The sequence below is a fragment of the Macaca fascicularis genome, chromosome 15 (genome assembly GCF_037993035.2).
Source record: "Macaca fascicularis isolate 582-1 chromosome 15, T2T-MFA8v1.1".
Classification (NCBI taxonomy): Eukaryota; Metazoa; Chordata; class Mammalia; order Primates; family Cercopithecidae; genus Macaca; species Macaca fascicularis.
This window is the reverse complement of record NC_088389.1, coordinates 118,065,171-118,084,146: the sequence shown is the minus strand read 5'-3', so window position 1 is coordinate 118,084,146 and position 18,976 is coordinate 118,065,171. Positions and strand designations below refer to the sequence as shown.

Below are 18,976 nucleotides of genomic sequence, written 5' to 3'. Positions count from 1 at the left end.
AACCATGAAAAAATAATTACTGAAACCCTGAGGATGTTGTGAACTGAGAAAGTTTGGGAATGTCTTTTTTATGCTATGTATTTTTAAATATCAGTTTTTGTTATACAGGTAACACATGCTCTTTTTAAAACTCCAAGCAACCTACAGAAACATATAATACAAAATAAAAATCTCCCTTCTCCACTCCCCCCTTTACTCTCAAGCTCCCTGGCTCAGAGCTGTCCCTGTTTTAACAATTTGGTCCATTTCCTCCCAAGCTCGTATCTATGAATCCTCAACAGGAGAGAAATAATTTAAACAGCCGAGATGTGGTCATAGCCCACCTTCCACTCTGTCCCTTGCTTTGTCCATCTAACAGTAGACTGGGAACACCTTTCCATGCCTGTAACAGGAGGGATCACATTCTGAATGCCTAAATTGCATCCACTGCGTGGCTCTCATGATTCATTCAGCCACCGAGGGTGGACGCTAAGCAGCCTCAATTCCCGGCTAGTGTAAACACTGCTGCAGTGTGTGACACGCTCATATTTCTTTATTATTATCTTCTGCAGTAATGCAGAAAGCAGATATTAAGCTTTCAAGCGTCCTAGAGTTCACATGAGAAGGAAAAGGGAAGGTTTTGAAGACTGGGTGAAATGTTTAAAAGATGCAATATAAGGGAGATGGAATTTTGGTTGTAAAATGCACAGTTTTATAGAAGAGAAGAAAGCTGAGGAAGAGAGTGTGATGAAGAAAACGGCAGAGGAAATGGCCACTGTTGAAGGGCCCAGGTTGGGACAGAATGACACCAAACCCCTTACCTAGCCTTAAATTCCAGTTCTGCCACCACCTGGACCCAATGTCTCCAGCTTCATTTTCTCCCTTCCCCATAACCCCCTCCCTAAATACCTACCCCACACCCCCTATGTGTCAGTGATAGTCCACAGCAGACACACTGGCTTCCCCTGGTGGAAAACAGGCTTCCCTCTTCTCCATCTGTCAAAGCCTCGATCATCTTAAGTGATCACCAATGAAAAGCCTTCCCTGATTTCTTTAATATCTGAATTGTTGCTTCTGTGTTTCTGGAGCACCTTGTGCCCAACACAGCAGCAATGACAACATGAGATGCGGCTACATCTGAATGTGAATGTGTCTAAAAGCAGCCTGAGGGCAGAGCCATTCACCTTGGCATCTACTAGTTCCTCCCTCCACGCTGGGCACAGTGCAGCCCCGGAAGGGGATAAACACCTGACAGGCAGCCAGTCCTCTCTCATCCTCCCAGAAGCGTGCGTGTGCAGAGCGTGCCTTCTGTCTGTCCTTAAGGGAAGTACCAACTCTAAGAGGGACAAATGGGTAAGGGCCATGCATTCTGCGCCATCTATTTCCTTTCCTTTCTGTGCTCTCTAACACGGCCAGTTAAACAGCCACTCTCCTGATTTCCATACGAGAAGGAGGAAGAATGCAGAAATATCTCACTGCGTGAGCATCAAACATAGCAACGAGGTCCTGTCACACACTGGTGACAAGGTAGGATTTGAATGGCCATTTTTATTTCTGGAGGAACTTAATCCAGATAAGGAAAAGGCAAGACCATGCAATGAAGAAAGAGCAACAGCCTCCTTGTGGCATGGGGGTGCCCCTCCACGCTCCCAATCGGTTACTTGAGTGTGTCTCTAGAAAGCTGGATGTGCTTTGGTGGGAAACAATGTCTTCTGTTACATACCTGTGCTTCTTTTAAGGCCTTCTAAAGCCCCCATCACCTTTCCTTTAAAAAAAAAAAATGGCAAAACAAGCCTGACAGCAACCCTTCTGAAGAAGCTGAGACCCCCAAAGTCAGGGTGTGCTGATGATGGGAGTGTCAAAGCCAACCCGGGGAGCCTGTCTGCGGGGATGGAGATGCAGAGCTTGTGTGCAGCCATCACCCTTCTGTCCAGGCAGGCTCTGAATTACGGGTCTGAATTATGCTGCTAATTCCAAGGGGTTGAAACTGGAACTGATGATTTTCACAGCAGCTGAGCTTCACTCAATGACAAAATCGTCTACAGAAGGCCCTCTATGTACAGCTGCTGTGCCATAGACAGTGATTATGCAAGTTTCTGTCAGCATTTGTCGACTTTACTTATAGATATTTGCAGCCTGAAAAATGTGAGACTTTTCCAGTAAATAAGCCAGTGGTTTTAAAACACGAAAGTCTGGGACTGTGGATTTTTTAAAGAGTGTATTTAACAAGTGAAGTTGTGCATTTAGGTATGGAGTGAAACTGGGAAGAACACCATTCCCTGTTTAGATTAGGGCAAAGAGGTATCTGCTCAGCTCCTCCTCTCCCCCTCACAAGGGGAAAGTCGATTCTACTTGCTGCACACATAGTAGGCCCTGGGCACACAGTGGGAATGTCTACAGAGAGTCAAATAAGTGCAGATGTCCCTTGAAGCTGCTTTTGATTCATTTGAAGAATCCTAGAAGGAAACCCAAGGTCTTGATGCTACTTCATACTACATTTGGCTTTTCCCCTAAGCCACTTACAGAACTGACTTGGCAAGATTAGAACGGGACAAACTAAGAAAGCAACCAGCAGCTAATGGCTAAAACCTGGGATACTGCCTTTCCACACAGTGTCAGAATGTGAAATTACCAATTTCAATTTCTGTTTGAGTTAATCATATAACATGCAAAAGGAATAAGTTTACATAAAAGTATAATTTTCCAGCTGTTTCAGATATTCCTTTTTTTTTTGAGACGGAGTCTCACTCTGTTGCCCAGGCTGGAGTGCAGTGGCGCGGTCTCGGCTCACTGTAACCTCTGCCTCCTGGGTTCAAGCGATTCTCCTGCCTCAGCCTCCCAAGTAGCTGGGATTACAGGCATGCACCACCATGCCCAGCTAATTTTTGTATTTTTAGTAGAGATGGGGTTTCACCACATTGGCCAGGCTGTTCTTGAACTCCTGACCTCGTGATCCACCCACCTTGGCCTCCCAAAGTGCTGGGATTATAGGAGTGAGCCACCGCACCCGGCCCAGATGTTCTTTTACCTCCAACAAACCATACTAGAATCCTACTGGCATTGTATAAACCACTGATAAACATTTCCTGAAATTAAAAAATTAATTGTGGCCGGGCGCGGTGGCTCAAGCCTGTAATCCCAGCACTTTGGGAGGCCGAGACGGGCGGATCACGAGGTCAGGAGATCGAGACCATCCTGGCTAACACGGTGAAACCCCGTCTCTACTAAAAAAAATACAAAAAACTAGCCGGGCGAGGCGGCGGGCGCCTGTAGTCCCAGCTACTCGGGAGGCTGAGGCAGGAGAATGGCGTGAACCCGGGAGGCGGAGCTTGCAGTGAGCTGAGATCCGGCCACTGCACTCCAGCCTGGGCGACAGAGTGAGACTCCGTCTCAAAAAAAAAAAAAAAAAAAAAAAAAATTGTACTTGGACTTCATTTTTAGCATAATCGTAACAGCATAATGCTCGTCTTTAATACAGCTACACGGCCAAAAAATCACAGGAATCTCTGATAGTCTATGTTGTTTGGTAATGAAAATCTATATGGGATTCAGAGAAAAGGGAAGCTGGTGGCTAAAATCTAGAAGTCAATATTTTTTATGAACCTAAAAGCACAATTATTTTCATTTCTCCATTTTTCACCAAATGATAGCGTCTCTTTGGTCTTACCACATTTATTTAGCACAAAAAAAGGTACTAGGAACTTTTGCCCATAAAACTCTCAATGTGGAAAGCTAAGAAGAAAAATATAGGGCCAGGTGTGATGGCTCATGCCTGTAAACCCAGCACATTGGGAGGATGAAGCAGGCAGATCACCTGAGGTCAGGAGTTCGAGACCAGCCTGGCCAACATGGTGAAACCCCATCTCTACTAAAAATACAAAAATTAGCAGGGCGTGGTTGCACAGGCCTGTAGTCCCAGCTACTCAGGAGGCTGAGGCGTGAGAATCGCTTGAACCCAGGAGGCAGAGGTTGCAGCGAGCCAAGATTGGGCCACTGCACTCCAGCCTGGGCGACAAGAGTGAGACTCAAAAAAATAATAATAATAATAAATAAAATAAAAAAGAGAAATACAGTCCTGGGATCAAATCTTAATGTCCTTAGACATTTTCCTGAAGACTTAGTGCTCTAGAAAGATGTTAGAATTTTACCATGAGCCTCTCTGATTCCTCTACAGAGCCTCATGCTCACACGCATGTACACACACACACACGATTTCCATCAGTGTACACTGAGTTATGCAAGAAGCACTTATTATAGTAATTTTGTTTATCTATGAAATTATTCAAAAGTCACATGTAAAATGCAACTTAAGATGGCAAAACCCCATAAAAAAGTACATGTCCCTGTAAGTAACATTCACTTTCAACAACAAACACATGCAAATAGAAACTTGGCCAAAATCCAGGATCAGGTGGGAGGACACAGAATCAGGACCTGGGATCAGGCAGGAGGACACAGAATCAAGACCCACAATTGGGTGGATGGACACAGAATCAGGACCTGGGATCAGGTGGGAGGACACAGAATCAGGACCTGGGATCAGGCGGGAGGACACAGAATCAGGACCCAGAATCGGGTGGGAGGACACAGAATCAGGACCCAGAATCGGGTGGGAGGACACAGAATCAGGATCCGGGATCAGGCGGGAGGACACAGAATCAGGACCTGGGATCAGGCGGGAAGACACAGAATCAGGACCTGGGATCAGGTGGCAGGACACAGAATCAGGACCCAGAATCGGGTGGATGGACACACTTGGAAGCTGTAGGGATCCTGTGCTCTGTGCGTACCTTGTTTGAGATGTCCAAATTGCAGTTTGCTTCACAGAGGGCCACCACAATAGGCACGTTGCCATCTTTACATGCCACGTGGAGGGGAGTATTGCCGTGCCTGTCTTGATAATCGACGAAACACCCTTGGCTGAGGAGAGTCTTGATTACTTCCATCTGACACCGTCTTACAGCCAGATGAAGGGCAATGTGTCCATCCTGGAAACAAACCCCAGAGATCATGAGAGCTTTACGCTTGGGCATGTGGCCTCCATCTCTCCACCTTTCCTGCCGCCACTGAGTGAGGTTTAATTGGCAACAAGATCACTACTAAAAGGCCTAGTGGAGGATTTAAATGAAGAATCCTATAGCAGACTCCTACAGCGGGGTAAGGACTGGGAGGATGCGGAGCTTTACATGTTCCTCTCTAAATAATCACAGCCTAAGCTGACACCAGCTTGATCCATTTAGGCTTTGGCAGTACAATCAGATAGAACATAAGTAATTGTTGATACTTCAATGGCCTCTTTAACCAAAGCATTTGTAAAACACTTTTAAAAACATTTGCCCAGCAATCTTTGCCAATTTCCTAAATAGAGAGCCTATTATTTTACTTTGCACCAGGAAAAATGTGAAAGTATTGTGAAACAACTTGCTCAAGGGCTGTCATACAAATGAGAAGCAGATTTAACATGTCTAACCTCTGCATCCCGTGAAAAACCAGCCTGGGCCTTCATTCTACCTATTACAGAATCCCTGATGAATAGGTGTGTTGAGTTTTAGGAGCTGGTGGAGAGTTCTGAAACATTTCTAAAACTTTACTGTGCTAGGGTTTCTCAGCCTCAGTGCTACTGGCATTTGGGGCTGGGTGATTCTCTGCCGAGGGGGGCTGCCCTGTGGGCTGCAGGATGTTTAGTAGCACCACTGGCTGGGATCGATGAGACGCCAGTAGCAACCCTCATCTCTAGTTGTGACAACCAGAAAGTATCTCCGGACATTATCAAACACCCCTGGGGGCAGAGTCAGCCTCCATCCCCCACTCAGAACCACTGCTCTATACCGAGAAAATAACTTCACAAAGGGCAGATGTTAAATCAACTACAGAAACCCAAATCTAACTGTATATAGCAACATCACAGCCTTGTTTTAAGTACAGAGCACAATAAAAACAGATGAGGCTGAATTTGTTTAATTAAAAACATGGAACACCTGGTCTAGCATCGAGATTGCCAGACAAGTAAGAGTGGTTTATTGTCTTTTTACAACACAGTAGATGATAGAAATAAGTAAAACATCTATTTCTTTGTTCATCTAAAAGTTAATAGTGTGTTGCCAGTGTTAGTCCTCAATGAGAATTGTCTCGGATTCAGTGAACATCACTGTACCTGCTCTAAAGCTTTAAAGCTAAAAATTATTTAGAGCCCAAAGTCATTTGATCAATTCATGAATTTTGTTATATGCCACAAATTAATATTAATTATTAAATACAATATAGAAAAGTTCACAGAATCTTTGGAACAGAGAAGAGAAGGGGTAATTACAGTTTGCTGCATTCAAGTTTGTTATCTTAGGGAAACAAACTGAGGAGTCCTGTGGTCCCTCTAGACCCCTAGATCACTTCCCAGTGCGTATGAGTCTTCCCCTATTATAAGGCACCTTGTCGCAAGCATTAAGGTCGGCTCCATGTTCGGCCAGACACTCCACGATGTCGTGGTAGCCCCTGGCAGAGGCTGTCAGGAGCGGCGTCTCTCCTTCTCGGTTCTTGATGTTCACGTTACAGCCGGCTTCACAGAGGGCTTTGGCCACAGAGTAATAGCCGTGCCAGGCAGCACAGTGCAGGGGGGTTTCTTCTTCCTGGTCAAGGAGACAAGTGCAGAGAGGAGGAGAAAACAGCAATGAGAAACAAAGTGTAAGCAAGGTGAGAGTCTCTGTCAAATTTGGCAGAAATGCAACCAAGGCAGCAGAGGGAAAGAGCTCATAGGTACTGGAGTGAAATATTAATCTGGAATGAAATAACATGAGTGTGAGCCACCAGCATTAAGAGGTAGATCTGATGTCTCTCCTTCATTTGTTTTCTTTCCTCAACACTTGTGTGTTTGATGAATTTGGCTTTCTCAGCATATGACTGACAATGGACTTTCGGGAGCCCGCTGAAACCATCAGCCCTGCTTCTCTGAACAATACAGCCTTCATGCAGGTGCATTATAGCCTCTTTCTAATAAGTGCCTCGCTGACTTTATCTGAAACTGCTAATAGTAGGTGAGCACTTCCCTGAGCATGAATTCTTCCAGCAACCTTGATGCCCCTAGCTTTCTGTCATGTTTACAACACAAGGTGAGTGGTAACAGTATTGTTGCTTTGGCTAGAAAGTAATTAGGAGAGCCACACACAAGTCAAGGGAAGTCCTTACAGACTGGGAGGCCTGTAGCTTCAGGATCAACATCGTTAGATACATAAATGCACCGATGAGAGGCCATCCTAGAGCGGTGGTGACAAACGTGGGCTCTGAAACCAGACTGTGTGTGTTCAAGCCCCAGCTCTACCACTTCTGAGCTTTGTGAGCCTGGGAAAGTTACAGAAACTTTCCCTGCCTCAATTTCCTCATCTCCAAAATGAGAATGATAATAGTAATCCATCTCATAGGGCTGTTCAGCAGATTGAATGCATGAATGAATGAAGTGGTTAGACCCGATCCTGGTATCAGCACCTTGCACACCTTAGCTAGTACTTCTGTTTATGAGTCCCTGCCCTTTGAGTCCTTGCCCTCTGTAGTGGAAGACAGAAAATCTAGCTTGGATAAAACTCTAAAGGCCCCGACTGTACCATCTGGCTGCCTGTACATTCATGTATAGAGCAGAGGAAGGGAGGACGTCAGCCACGACCCACCTTGTCCTGGATATTGGGATTGGAGCCGAAGCTGCACAGTAACTGAGCCACGTCAGCATGGCCGTAGCGAGCCGCCACGTGGAGGGCTGTCTCTCCAGACTGCAGAAGAAAAGGAGCTGGTGATTCTGAGCCACATCTGAGCAGGCTATGGAGACCAGAACCCAAGGCCTACACCCAGGCCTGCCCGGTTCCACCCACCCACCTCGGGCAGATGCCCCTATAGTGGCTAGGATGGGGACCTGGGGTTGGGGCGTCCACCACACAGTCAGTATTAAGCCCACACACTTGGCACATCCTGTGAAGTGCAAACAACTCAGGAGAAGGCTCTCCCTTTTCCATGATGGCTGTTCTCAATCTTCTTTATGTACTGACACTTCTAGCTGTGTGATTTTCTGCTTTTTTAAACACAACATTCTCTTTACTACTGGGTTCATCATTCAGCAGTTACTTAAATGAACTATTTTACTTATTAACAAGCTTCTCATTTCATTGCCTATGATTAGAAACTTATTTTCTTATATTCGCAGAGATTTTCTCAGAAATTTTAAAGAATATCACTATTTGCCCATGTAATAACTTTCTGTGAATTAGTAACAGGTGCAAATCCTTTAAGATACTTTACTTCTATCCACCCCACAGAAAATCATCAGCATAAACAAATTTTAAGAAGACAAAACAAGATATATGGTTGCCACCTTCCAGATAACTGCCATAATAAATGTGTGTCTCTGATAGGAATGTTACCCCTCAGATACGGTGCAGTGCACAATCCATGCAACTATGTGTGGCAGCTTGACTAAGCATGTTGAATTAGTCTGCCAGTACTGGAAGCAGAGAAGTGTTGTACCGTAGAATAAATAATGGATGAGTAGGTAGGAATCCCAGGTTCAGGTTCCGGCACAGCCAATTAATTCACAGGATTGTTGTGTGAACTTAATGAAACACACACATATGAAAAGAAGGTATCTTGATAAGTCAGTAACTTTTATAACACCATTGTGCCAAAAAAAAGCCTTACTTTATTCTTTATGTGCATTGTCTCATTAATATCTTCTAGTGTCTGTGATTGTCAGGTCAGCACTATCAGCCACTTCAGAGAAGAAGAGAATAGGAGAGATCCGCTTAAAAGCACAAGGCTGAGTCAGGAAGAAAATCAAATCGAGACCAAGGGTCTCTGTCTGGTTGTCTTTCTACTAGAACTTTGAGGTGTTTAAGTTATGGGGATTATAATTCAATGTGTGCGTATTATGGCAACTACCTAGAAGATTTTGGCTTAAGGCTGATTTCAATATTAAATCAAACCACAGGCAACAAGAAATTTCCAATTTAAATTTTCTGCTGGTGAATTTTGGTGCTGATTCCTTTCCTTTGGGTCCCGATGCACATGGTAGGCCAGCATCACTCTCACATGCATCCATTTACTACCTCCTCAGGTTCCTCCTAAGAGAAGTGGCCTTACCTTGTCTTTCACATCCAAAGGGCATTTGTTCTCACTGAGAAATTTCAAGGTATCGACGTGGCCATGCCGAGCAGCCCAGTAGATGGCATTGGACCCACCCTGCAGGAAAATCAACCTAGGGTCACATTTCTAAAAAGCTGACAGCGCCGGATGCATGCATCCCTCAGACTCACTGTATTTCCCTTCCTGCGTGATGACAAACCCCAGAGGAGCAACTCCCCAGAGGAATGAAGCCCTCATTCTCTTTTACACCTTTGACAAATGTACCATGTTACACAAGATGCTAGCATTAGGGGCACCTGGGTGATGCAGATAATGGAACTCTTTTGGAACTTTTCCAACTTTGTTTTGTAAATCTAAAATGATTTTGAAATAAACAATTGTTTATAAACAATTGTTTTCTGTTTGTAAACCCTCATCTCCCCCTCTGGTTAGGACTCCCTTACTGCAGGGGACCGGATCTACTCCACTTACAGCTCTGCTGACGTCTACAGAAGCACGCAAACACATTTCTGATGAGAATAATTAGCTAATAAAACTTTTTCATGTGTGGCATCTAACACTGTCGAGTAAATGTGATCGGTAAGAAGGAAAATCTGGGTAGTGTATGAAGAAATGCTGATGTCAAGCAGCAGCGCCAAGGGGAGGAGAAATGATAAATGTTTGCCTCTCTAATGCATGTGTCAGGCTGTACCAAGCTGTTGAAAAAGCAGCTTATCTTCCTTTACAGGAAACTGAGAAACAAGTTAGGACATACATTTTTTTTCCTCTATTACCCCGATAATTAAGAGACATTTGATAATACTTTAAAATTCAATTCATTTCAATAAAACGATTATGACCTTATCCTGGATATCGATTCTTGAGCCTCTTTTAATGAGCAACTGTAGTATTTGAATATTCCCACAGCCAGCAGCAATGAGTAATGGAGGTGTCCCGTGCTAGAATAGGCAAGAAAAAAAATTACTAATTTTCAGGTTTGGTAGGAAAGGAAAAGCCCAAATGATGATTGCTGTTCCCACACACCTTCCCCTGTCTCAACAGACATAGAGCTACTGCTGAGTGGCAAGAAGAGAAGACAGGTAGAAGGGTATAAAACCTTTCCTTCCCCTTTTGGATTCTCATCGGGGACATTTTCATTAGCAGGATGAGAAGATCTAAAATTTCATGGGTAGAGATACAATATGTGAATGAAGGAAGGTCCTCAATGCAAAAAGACCCTATTTGTAACTCAAATCACTCTCTAAACAGAAGTGATTTTCCCCACAGTATGGAGCTTCCAATTGGAAGGGAGAATGGAGAAGCAGACGGCGTCCTTCCCTTAATATGGAAGGGCAAGGTCACTGTGACCCACCCCTCCACTGTGCTGCAGAACAGAACCAGACCTTGTTGGGTTGGTTAACATCATAGTTGGACAATGAGCCCAGAAGGTGCTGCAGGCCTGGGACGTTGTCATCATTGATAGCATGGATGATGGCTTTCATCACAAAGGAGTCTTCCTCATCCTTGAGAGAGACAGCCAAGATGGAAACAGAGTTACACTGCTAGCCATGATTCTCTTACCAACATAAAAGAAACCTGTGCTCACTTGTTAACAGGGGGATTCAGAGGAAACTAAGCCATTTATTCCCCAAAACCACACAGTCATGAAGGGACCTAGGAGGGAAATTTTTGCTCCTTCCATGTTGCAAACGAACACTATTTACTGTTTACCTGGGCTTTAATGTTATCTGCAGTATAGCCCAGAGACAGTGTCTGAGATCCAGATTTCAAATGATGATGATGACAAGTAACCTTTTGTGTTTATCTTAAGAATCTGTCAAAACACAGTTCCTAAAACCACTGTGAAAATCTTTAGGTATAACATACTCTCTTCCTGGAAAAGGAAAAAGAAAAACCTACTGAAGCAAAGAAATGATGCCTTTGAATAAGATATTCTCAATTTGGAATGTTTCCAATTACAGAATTGTTTTCTGATCACTTGTATTTCTTCCATCACTATGTATAGAATAACATGGCAAAATTCTCTGAAAGTTGGTCCCAATTACAAGAAACAAAACAAAACAAAAATTTAAAAAATAGGCTCTAAATAAAGAAAACAAAGGCTAGAAATCAGAAATCTGATGCATTTCTAATTACAAAGGAGAAATAACCAGAAGAGTAGTGAACAAAAACTTGAAAAATCTTTGCCACTCTGTCAAAATTCACATTAAAACTAAGGAATCTGCTAGAAAAATCCTAAACAAAATTTTTGAAATGATAAACATATAATTATGACCACTGGAATTTCAAATCTGGAAAAGTGAATCTAGGGATGCTGAATCTCTGCTTGTGGGGGAGAATGGAGAAAGCATGTCTCTCCATCTGCTTTCTCTTCTCTACAGATCTGAATCCAAACACTTTCCATGTGGGTTTTAGTAATATTTGTATAAAATGCATGTTTAAGAATGCCACCGGTTTTGCTTTTCTATCACAATTCAAGTCAATGACTAAGAGGCATTTACATGAAAGCGCAAGTCAAGAGAAATGGGGAAAACAGAAGGAATAAAGCAGATTGTTATGACTCACCCTGTGATTAGAATATGGAGATGAGGGAATCTGACCTCTGGGAGGTATCTTTCCACCTGGAGCTCCTACACGACCCTTGGTCCCTCTCCTACCCTAAACTTTTCACTGTGACACATGGATCATCTCCCAGTTGAATATACAGTGACTTCAATTTGCAATCTTTAATCATTCTCATTATCTTACTTAGAGTCACAGTTTTTATCTTCTTGCTGGTTGCACAGCAGCCACCCTCTAACGATTCCCAAACAAAGCCTCCTCTTCTCTCTCTTTTAGCCCTAACCTGCTTCTCTTTTGTTTTTTTTTTTGTTTTGTTTTTTTGTTTTTTTAAAAAATATCTCCAATCCCATTTCACTCCACAAGGCTAGATGTGGAGCCTCAGTGAAGCTACTACCTTAAGGGGAAAAATGGGGAGCTGGTGTCTGCAATTCCCACCCTGATGTACTCGGCTCCACCGGGGAAATGCTGACTGTTCAGTTACAGGGGCAGGGTAGTTCCCACAGGACGACCATGGCTGCCTCGTCTGGAGTCCCCTTCACCTCCTGACTTAACAAAGGTCCATTGTTTGATTGTCAGGGGAAAGTCTTGTTGAATTCGGAGGCTTCTACTCATATCTGAAGAGCTTATCTATGATTAGGTTTCAGTTTGGATTAAGGGGGAAGATAAAGAAAATAAAGGCTAGAAATTGGAAAATGAATGCATTTCTAATTACGAAGGAAACGTAACTAGAGAGTATTGAAAAACAAATTTGATAAATCTTTGCCACTTTGTCAAAGTTCATATTAAAACTAAGAAAGCTGGAGTTATTCTCAAGGGCCTTGGGCAGTCAACACCAGGCCAACAATGCAAGCGGGTTAGGCCTTCTGGTCTGCTAGGAGACACATAGCAAGCAGCACTGCACTCTCCCCGATTCTCTGGTGCGTGTGTGTGGGAAGGAGGTGGCGGTTGTCTGTCCCTTCCGTGCTACTGTCAACCAAGATTCTTCTATGTCAGCGGCAACAGTTCATGCAAATTAGAATAAGCTCTTTTCTGCTGGCTAGCCTCTCTTTTACCAGAATATCAGTGAGTGCGTCTCTGCGTGTGTGCATTTGCTGTGCGTGTGCGCGTGTGTGTTGGGGGCTGGTCTGTGCCTACGTTTGCATCAAGGTGGAGGGTAGTGTTAGAGGTATGGGGCTATGAGAGGGGACTGCACCATCCAAATCAAAGAGAAAAAAAGAGGAAAGAAGCAAGAGGGTGCATAAATCAGCACCCCCAAACCCCTCTGAGGGGATCAAGAATAGGCTTGCCATTTCCACAACTTCAGGTTCCTGGGAGGTTGAACGAATAGGACAGCTTGGACATTCTGAGTACCCAGTGCTGAGAAAGGAGCACCGGGGCACACGGGTTTGCTTACCAGAGTATCGTCGCTTCTGGCAACACTCATGTTACTTCTGGACAGGAACGACCTGGATAATCTTTGGCACAGTGATATCAAGCGAACGGATTGCTTTTTTTAAAAAAAAAAAGGAGGGGAGGGTGAGGAGAAAAAAGGTAGGGTGAGAGGAGGAGACACAGCTTATGTAACAATTGTCAAATGAGTACAAACGACAAAGCCTTTGAAATCGTGTTCACAGGCATGAGCACACACTCTCCCAGGTGGGCAATCCTACAGCGAATTGGGTTGTATTTACTTCGAGAGTAATTTTAAAGGTCTTATAAATCAAGACAACAGGATATAGAGATTCTCCTTCCATGTTTCATTATTGAACTACAGAGTTGGACACCCCACATCCTTTCTCTCTATATATTTTCTTCTCTGCTCTTTGGAGAAGGTGATTTGACCCTTGCAGGTCCCCCCTTAGAGAAGCACAGAATGCAGGGGCCTTGCTCTGTGTCCTTTGTGCCACATAAACAGTGATGGTAGACAATGTAATGACCAAAACGCGACAGCTGATGGAAGTGAACAGCTGGGGGTCCTCTTAGTCTACAGAAAAAACATCTCTGCATTTACTCTCAAAGGCAAAAGTACAGTTAAAGAATGAGAGTGAGAAAGAGAAATGTATGGTTGCTCTCTCTCTATTTTAAGCCTAATTCTAAGGACTTTTTGAGAATCTAGTGCTGTGGTCTTCCTTATTCCTACCACAGCACCCCAAAATTGGTAGGTGTGAAAACGAGGTACATTTCTGGCCCTGAGCTGGGAAGACATGGTAGGTACCCACTTCCTCTGGGCTTGACATGACCCTGGGCACAGGAAACCATCCCATCACCTTCTTAGCCCTGAAGTGTGATTTCTTCCAGGATGTCTGCAATGCCTTCCGATCTATGTCCCACCCAGGCCCTGTGGAGGCCATCCACACTTAGGAAGGAGAAGAGGCCACCCTGCAAATGCTCATGGCCCCACCCCACCCCCACTCCAACCACTCACAGATAAAGGCAGGGCTGAGAGACCCACTTACACGAGCTACAGCACAAATGTAATCTCATGCTGCTTACCACAAAGAATGAACCTATTTAAAATGTGGCTTGTAGTATTAGAAAAAGATTTCACTATAATTTTATGGTGCTGCTATAAAAATTTGCATTGAGAATGGTTTCGATGGAAAAACTACAAAAGTACATTTAATGGTATGAGTTAAAGTGACTAAAATATTGTTTTTGCTTGTTTTTGAAAATAGAGTAATGGTGCAGAACACTACAGATGGATTAAAAAGAGGAAAGGATGCATTTTCCATATTGCCAGTATCAGAGGAGACGGACCCTTACCACACACTGCTCTACACAGGAAATAGAATTTGTTAATCCCTCCACAACAAACAATCTTACTTTCCACTTTTTCCGGGCTGCAAACTTCTTGAATTTCTCCATGTTTACTGCTGATGCTTTTCTACTAAGTGCCTGTTGTGTATCTTTAGGCTAAAATAAAAATCCAAGAAAAAAAAATTAAAGCTCTCAAATTACGAAAATGTGTTATATGACAATTTTTTGAAACATCTCCTTATTCAGGATGCTTACGCATTCACCTTACTAAATTAGCACAGGAGTTGGGATAACATGGAATATCTAGGCATCTAGTCTTAGCGGGCTCACTCTTGTATCTGAGGGTTTCGTATCATCCATAAACACTGGGGAGAAGTAGAGCTTGGGGTCAAACTAAATCATGACTTTCCACACTGACAGTTTGGGAACGGCAATATTCATGGTGAGGCTATGTTATGAGGCATTCGAACTTGGGTATCACCAAGTAATGTAGAGCTTGGAGGGATCTCAGAGGTCAGCAAAGTTAGTTTGGCCTATAGCAGGAGAATTCCTTGTACTGTATCTTTTTCAGTAGATGCATTTAGCTTTTATCTTCCACCTCTGGGAGGAGGAGACACCACAGCTGGCTAGGAGAGCCCAGGTAACCGCTGGGAGCTTGCACAGCAAAGCTATTTGCCCCCAAAGCCTGTTTCTGTGATGTTCACTTCTTTGTTTCATGATTTTATTCTGTAACTATCATCCTTTACCACCCCTAATCCTTTCTGCCCTGGATTGAAGCAACTTTAATCCAAATGTCAATCAGGCCAGGCAGGTAATGTAAAGGTGTAATGTTCCAGGGGACCCTGTTCCCCAGCACCAAGGTGCCTGTGCCACTTCCCAAGGCCATGTGGAATGAGGGCTCAGTGTCAGCAGATCTTCAGATTTCCCAAGAGAAGCTGGAAATCCAGATTTGATTGATATTTACATGCTGGAATCAACATAAAATTTTAAATATACTGTTTGGGCCAACACCCCACACGTCACTCCAAACATAGTTGTTGAGTGGGCTTGACCTTTTACAATCCTGCTCTGTGCTGGCTTATTCCTCTTTCCCCACCTCTGGGATTATTAGGATTTTCTTAAAATATGATGCAAATAGCAAACTTAACACTCCAGGTGTGACCTGAGGTTAGCAGTACTCTAAGACACACGAATACCAGGGTGCCCAAACCAATCACACAGAAGGTGATCTAAACAGTGAAGTAATATGCAACTCACCTTGATCCAGGGATGCTGCAAACTATCTTGAATTGTCATTCTCTTCCTTGAGGGGAGGGGGAGAAAGGAAAAAATGCTGTGACCATAGCAGCAAATACTAAGGTTGTTTTCCTGCTGGCTGGGCCTGCCGAGCAGACACTCTGGAAAATGCAGTTCAGGGAAGAAAGCCAAAAACGACATCGGTCTTTTTGTGATTATTTCACTGTGCCTGCAGGGACCGACTGAGCGGGGGCAGAGGGCCCTGCTTGCATTTTCTGAAGCGCTTCACACGGCATGCTGCCCTTTGGCAGATGAAGCAAGCAGGGTCTGAGAAACGCGGCCCTGTGTATGGAACAGGCACAGGCTCTGGGCTGGCTGAGGCCGTGGCCAAGCACCTTTCAGGAACATGGACACTCACTTTGGATCCTTGACCAGAAGTCTTCTTATGAAATCTTTGGCTAGGGCACTGGTATTACTGAAGTATTCATCCTCAAATTCATAGTTGACAGCGGACACATTTGCTAACGTTTCTTGCTTAGTGTCTCCAAGAAATGGGGAAGCCCCACTTAGGCTGTTAAAAATAAAGTTGGGCACAGAACATTAATGATGACCCCTTGGTGTTGTCATTTTGCTCCTATAACATCTGGAGTGTGGAATAAGATTATAATCTGGTGCTTGAATAATCACTTGAGAGTTTGATTATATTTCATAGGGCTTTAACTGTCAGGACCAAAAGCTTCAGCTTCGTGCAAAAGGATTCACTTAACAAGTTAATTTGGAACAGCATCTGGTAGTTTACAGGAAACCTGTTTTCTCGGCAGTGATGGACAGCTATGCTTTCTTTCAGTGATTATGCTACAGTTTCTGATGACTCATTTCAAATTAGGAGAACACGTTTAATTAGTATAAACTAAACATGTTTTGGGGGTGTAAAATGAATATGTTTACATCAAAAGCATGCATAAGCTGAAGAGATCAACACAGCACATTTAATGGTTAATTAAACCTATGGTCTCATAGAAGAGAAGAGAGTATGAGTTGTGAATTCTGGTACTTACAGGATATAGGTTATTACCCCGATACTCCTAAAAACAACACAAAACAAACAAAAGAACACATCAGGAGAATAGTCAAATAAATCAGAAAGAAAACAACACCAAGGACATACTCCTTACCACATATCTGCCTCAAGACCAAGAGGTTCATAGTTGACTATCTCAGGAGCTAAGAGGAAACAAACACTCATTTAGCTTGGGAGGAAGCAAACTAACCAATTCTATCTTCATGCAACAACCAGGAACATGGAACGGGGAAAGAATCTTCCAGCAGGGGAGGTTTGCCAGAATAATGTTTATGAGATGTAAATGACCACAGGAGCAAAGGAACTTACCGACAAACTCTGGAGTCCCAAATATGTTTTTAAATTCATTGCCAAAGTCAATTTTATGGGCCAACCCAAAGTCAATGATCTTGATCCGAGGTTTGGGGACATTTCTATCCAAAAGCATTATGTTCTCAGGCTTGAAAAAAGAGAGAAATAAAAAGCTATGATACGTTATGCTGAGGACAAGATGGCAGAACAGTTCTTCTCTTCCCACCCCCAAAAGGAGAAAAAAAAAAAAAAGGCCAAAAATTAGGGAAGAAAGGGTGGTTGAAAGAGTACACCAGGAAAAGAGTATACCAGGGTGGTTGAAAGAGTACACCAGGAAAGAGTATAGCAGGGTGGTTGAAAGAGTACACCAGGAAAGAGTATAGCAGGGTGGTTGAAAGAGTACACCAGGAAAGAGTATAGCAGGGTGGTTGAAAGAGTACACCAGGAAAGAGTATAGCAGGGTGGTTGAAAGAGTACACCAGGAAAGAGTATACCAGGGTGGTTGAAAGAGTACACCAGGAAAGAGTATAGCAGGGTGGTTGAAAGAGTACACCAGGAAAGAGTATAGCAGGGTGGTTGAAAGAGTACACCAGGAAAGAGTATAGCAGGGTGGTTGAAAGAGTACACCAGGAAAGAGTATAGCAGGGTGGTTGAAAGAGTACACCAGGAAAAGAGTATACCAGGGTGGTTGAAAGAGTACACCAGGAAAGAGTATAGCAGGGTGGTTGAAAGAGTACACCAGGAAAGAGTATAGCAGGGTGGTTGAAAGAGTACACCAGGAAAGAGTATAGCAGGGTGGTTGAAAGAGTACACCAGGAAAGAGTATAGCAGGGTGGTTGAAAGAGTACACCAGGAAAGAGTATACACAGAACCATTTTCCTAAGGTTCTGTGTTCACCAATGAGAGGAGGGGCAGAGACAAAACATTGTGAAGAAAATGTCAGTGTATCTTTAAAACATTTTAATTAAACGTATGTAGAGGTGATGTCTTAACTCTAATGACGAGAAAAAATCTGCAAGCCAGCTTTGTACAGAATTCATAGGGTATATCTTCTTATTTCAAGAAGGAAATACATGTCTTGCTCTAGGTTCTCCCTGAAGCAGGCTTGAGACAAGGAGGGGACACCAGGAAACACTTGGTAGGGGAAGGAGATACGGGAAACAGAAGGAAGCTGCTATGAAGTGTCCTATCAAGGTGGGGGTAACTAGGGGAATGGGAGACGAAAAGGAGAACTCGGTGTTATTCCAATTGTAGCATGAGGGAGCTGGGGTCTTTATCTCTCCATCTCTCCATCCTCCAAGGCTGACAGCTGCTTCTGTGGAAATTTTTCTTTTGCATTTCCAGCTCCCAGGGCCACAAACAAGATGCCAGAAAGAGTCACAGGTATTTGCAGCAAGCCCTCTTTTAGGTTGTATACGAGTGTGTGTCTTTTCACATGTTTGTGGGGCCGGGGGGACATGAATGGGACACTGACAGCTCTGCTACAAAAAGAATGGGGACAATCCTCCCTCCTCTGAAATCCTGTCCCAGCTCTACGGGTCTGAATCATCTCCTCTGACAGAGCGCACACTGCTTTACCAGACCACTTCTCGCTGCCTTGAACTGGAGCTTCTCACCATTGCCACTTCCTGTTGCTCCTGTTGTGTCTTCCCTTCCCAAAGAGACCACACCTCTGTCATGGCTGGGAGGACGGCTTACACGCCGTTTCATCTCCAACTACGTCCTGCATCCAGCCAGGCAAATGCCCCAATTAGCCAATCTGAGTTTGGTTTGCTTGCTTATTGGTGACAGAGTCAGGCCACAAGCCTTTGCATCACTCAACACATTTTCTATCTTAACCTGCCCAGAGCCACAGAAGGAACCGGTGCCAGTCACTGGCTGCTGGCTAATGTCCCAGTAGCCAAGAGCAGCCCCCTTACTAAAAAACCTGGTTCCTAAGACCCCTTGTATTCTTTACCAAGAATTCCAGAATGT

The 18,976-nt window shown here is 43.8% G+C and overlaps 1 protein-coding gene across 7 annotated transcripts in view; it reads right to left on the bottom strand.

The window, feature by feature from the left end:
* The window catches only part of DAPK1 (death associated protein kinase 1), a 210,960-nt gene that overhangs the window by 52,726 nt on the left and 139,258 nt on the right, over positions 1-18,976 (bottom strand). For all 7 annotated transcript variants that reach the window (XM_074017761.1, XM_074017760.1, XM_074017763.1 and 4 more), the window contains 13 exons: positions 17,021-17,150; positions 16,806-16,854; positions 16,689-16,715; positions 16,049-16,201; positions 15,652-15,697; positions 14,461-14,550; positions 13,052-13,144; positions 10,479-10,598; positions 9,936-10,034; positions 9,094-9,192; positions 7,635-7,733; positions 6,405-6,602; positions 4,770-4,967 (listed from right to left, as the gene is read on the bottom strand). In XM_074017761.1, the coding sequence (XP_073873862.1) occupies positions 4,770-4,967; positions 6,405-6,602; positions 7,635-7,733; positions 9,094-9,192; positions 9,936-10,034; positions 10,479-10,598; positions 13,052-13,144; positions 14,461-14,550; positions 15,652-15,697; positions 16,049-16,201; positions 16,689-16,715; positions 16,806-16,854; positions 17,021-17,150 (1,401 nt within the window). The remainder of the gene's footprint in view (positions 1-4,769; positions 4,968-6,404; positions 6,603-7,634; positions 7,734-9,093; positions 9,193-9,935; positions 10,035-10,478; positions 10,599-13,051; positions 13,145-14,460; positions 14,551-15,651; positions 15,698-16,048; positions 16,202-16,688; positions 16,716-16,805; positions 16,855-17,020; positions 17,151-18,976) is intronic.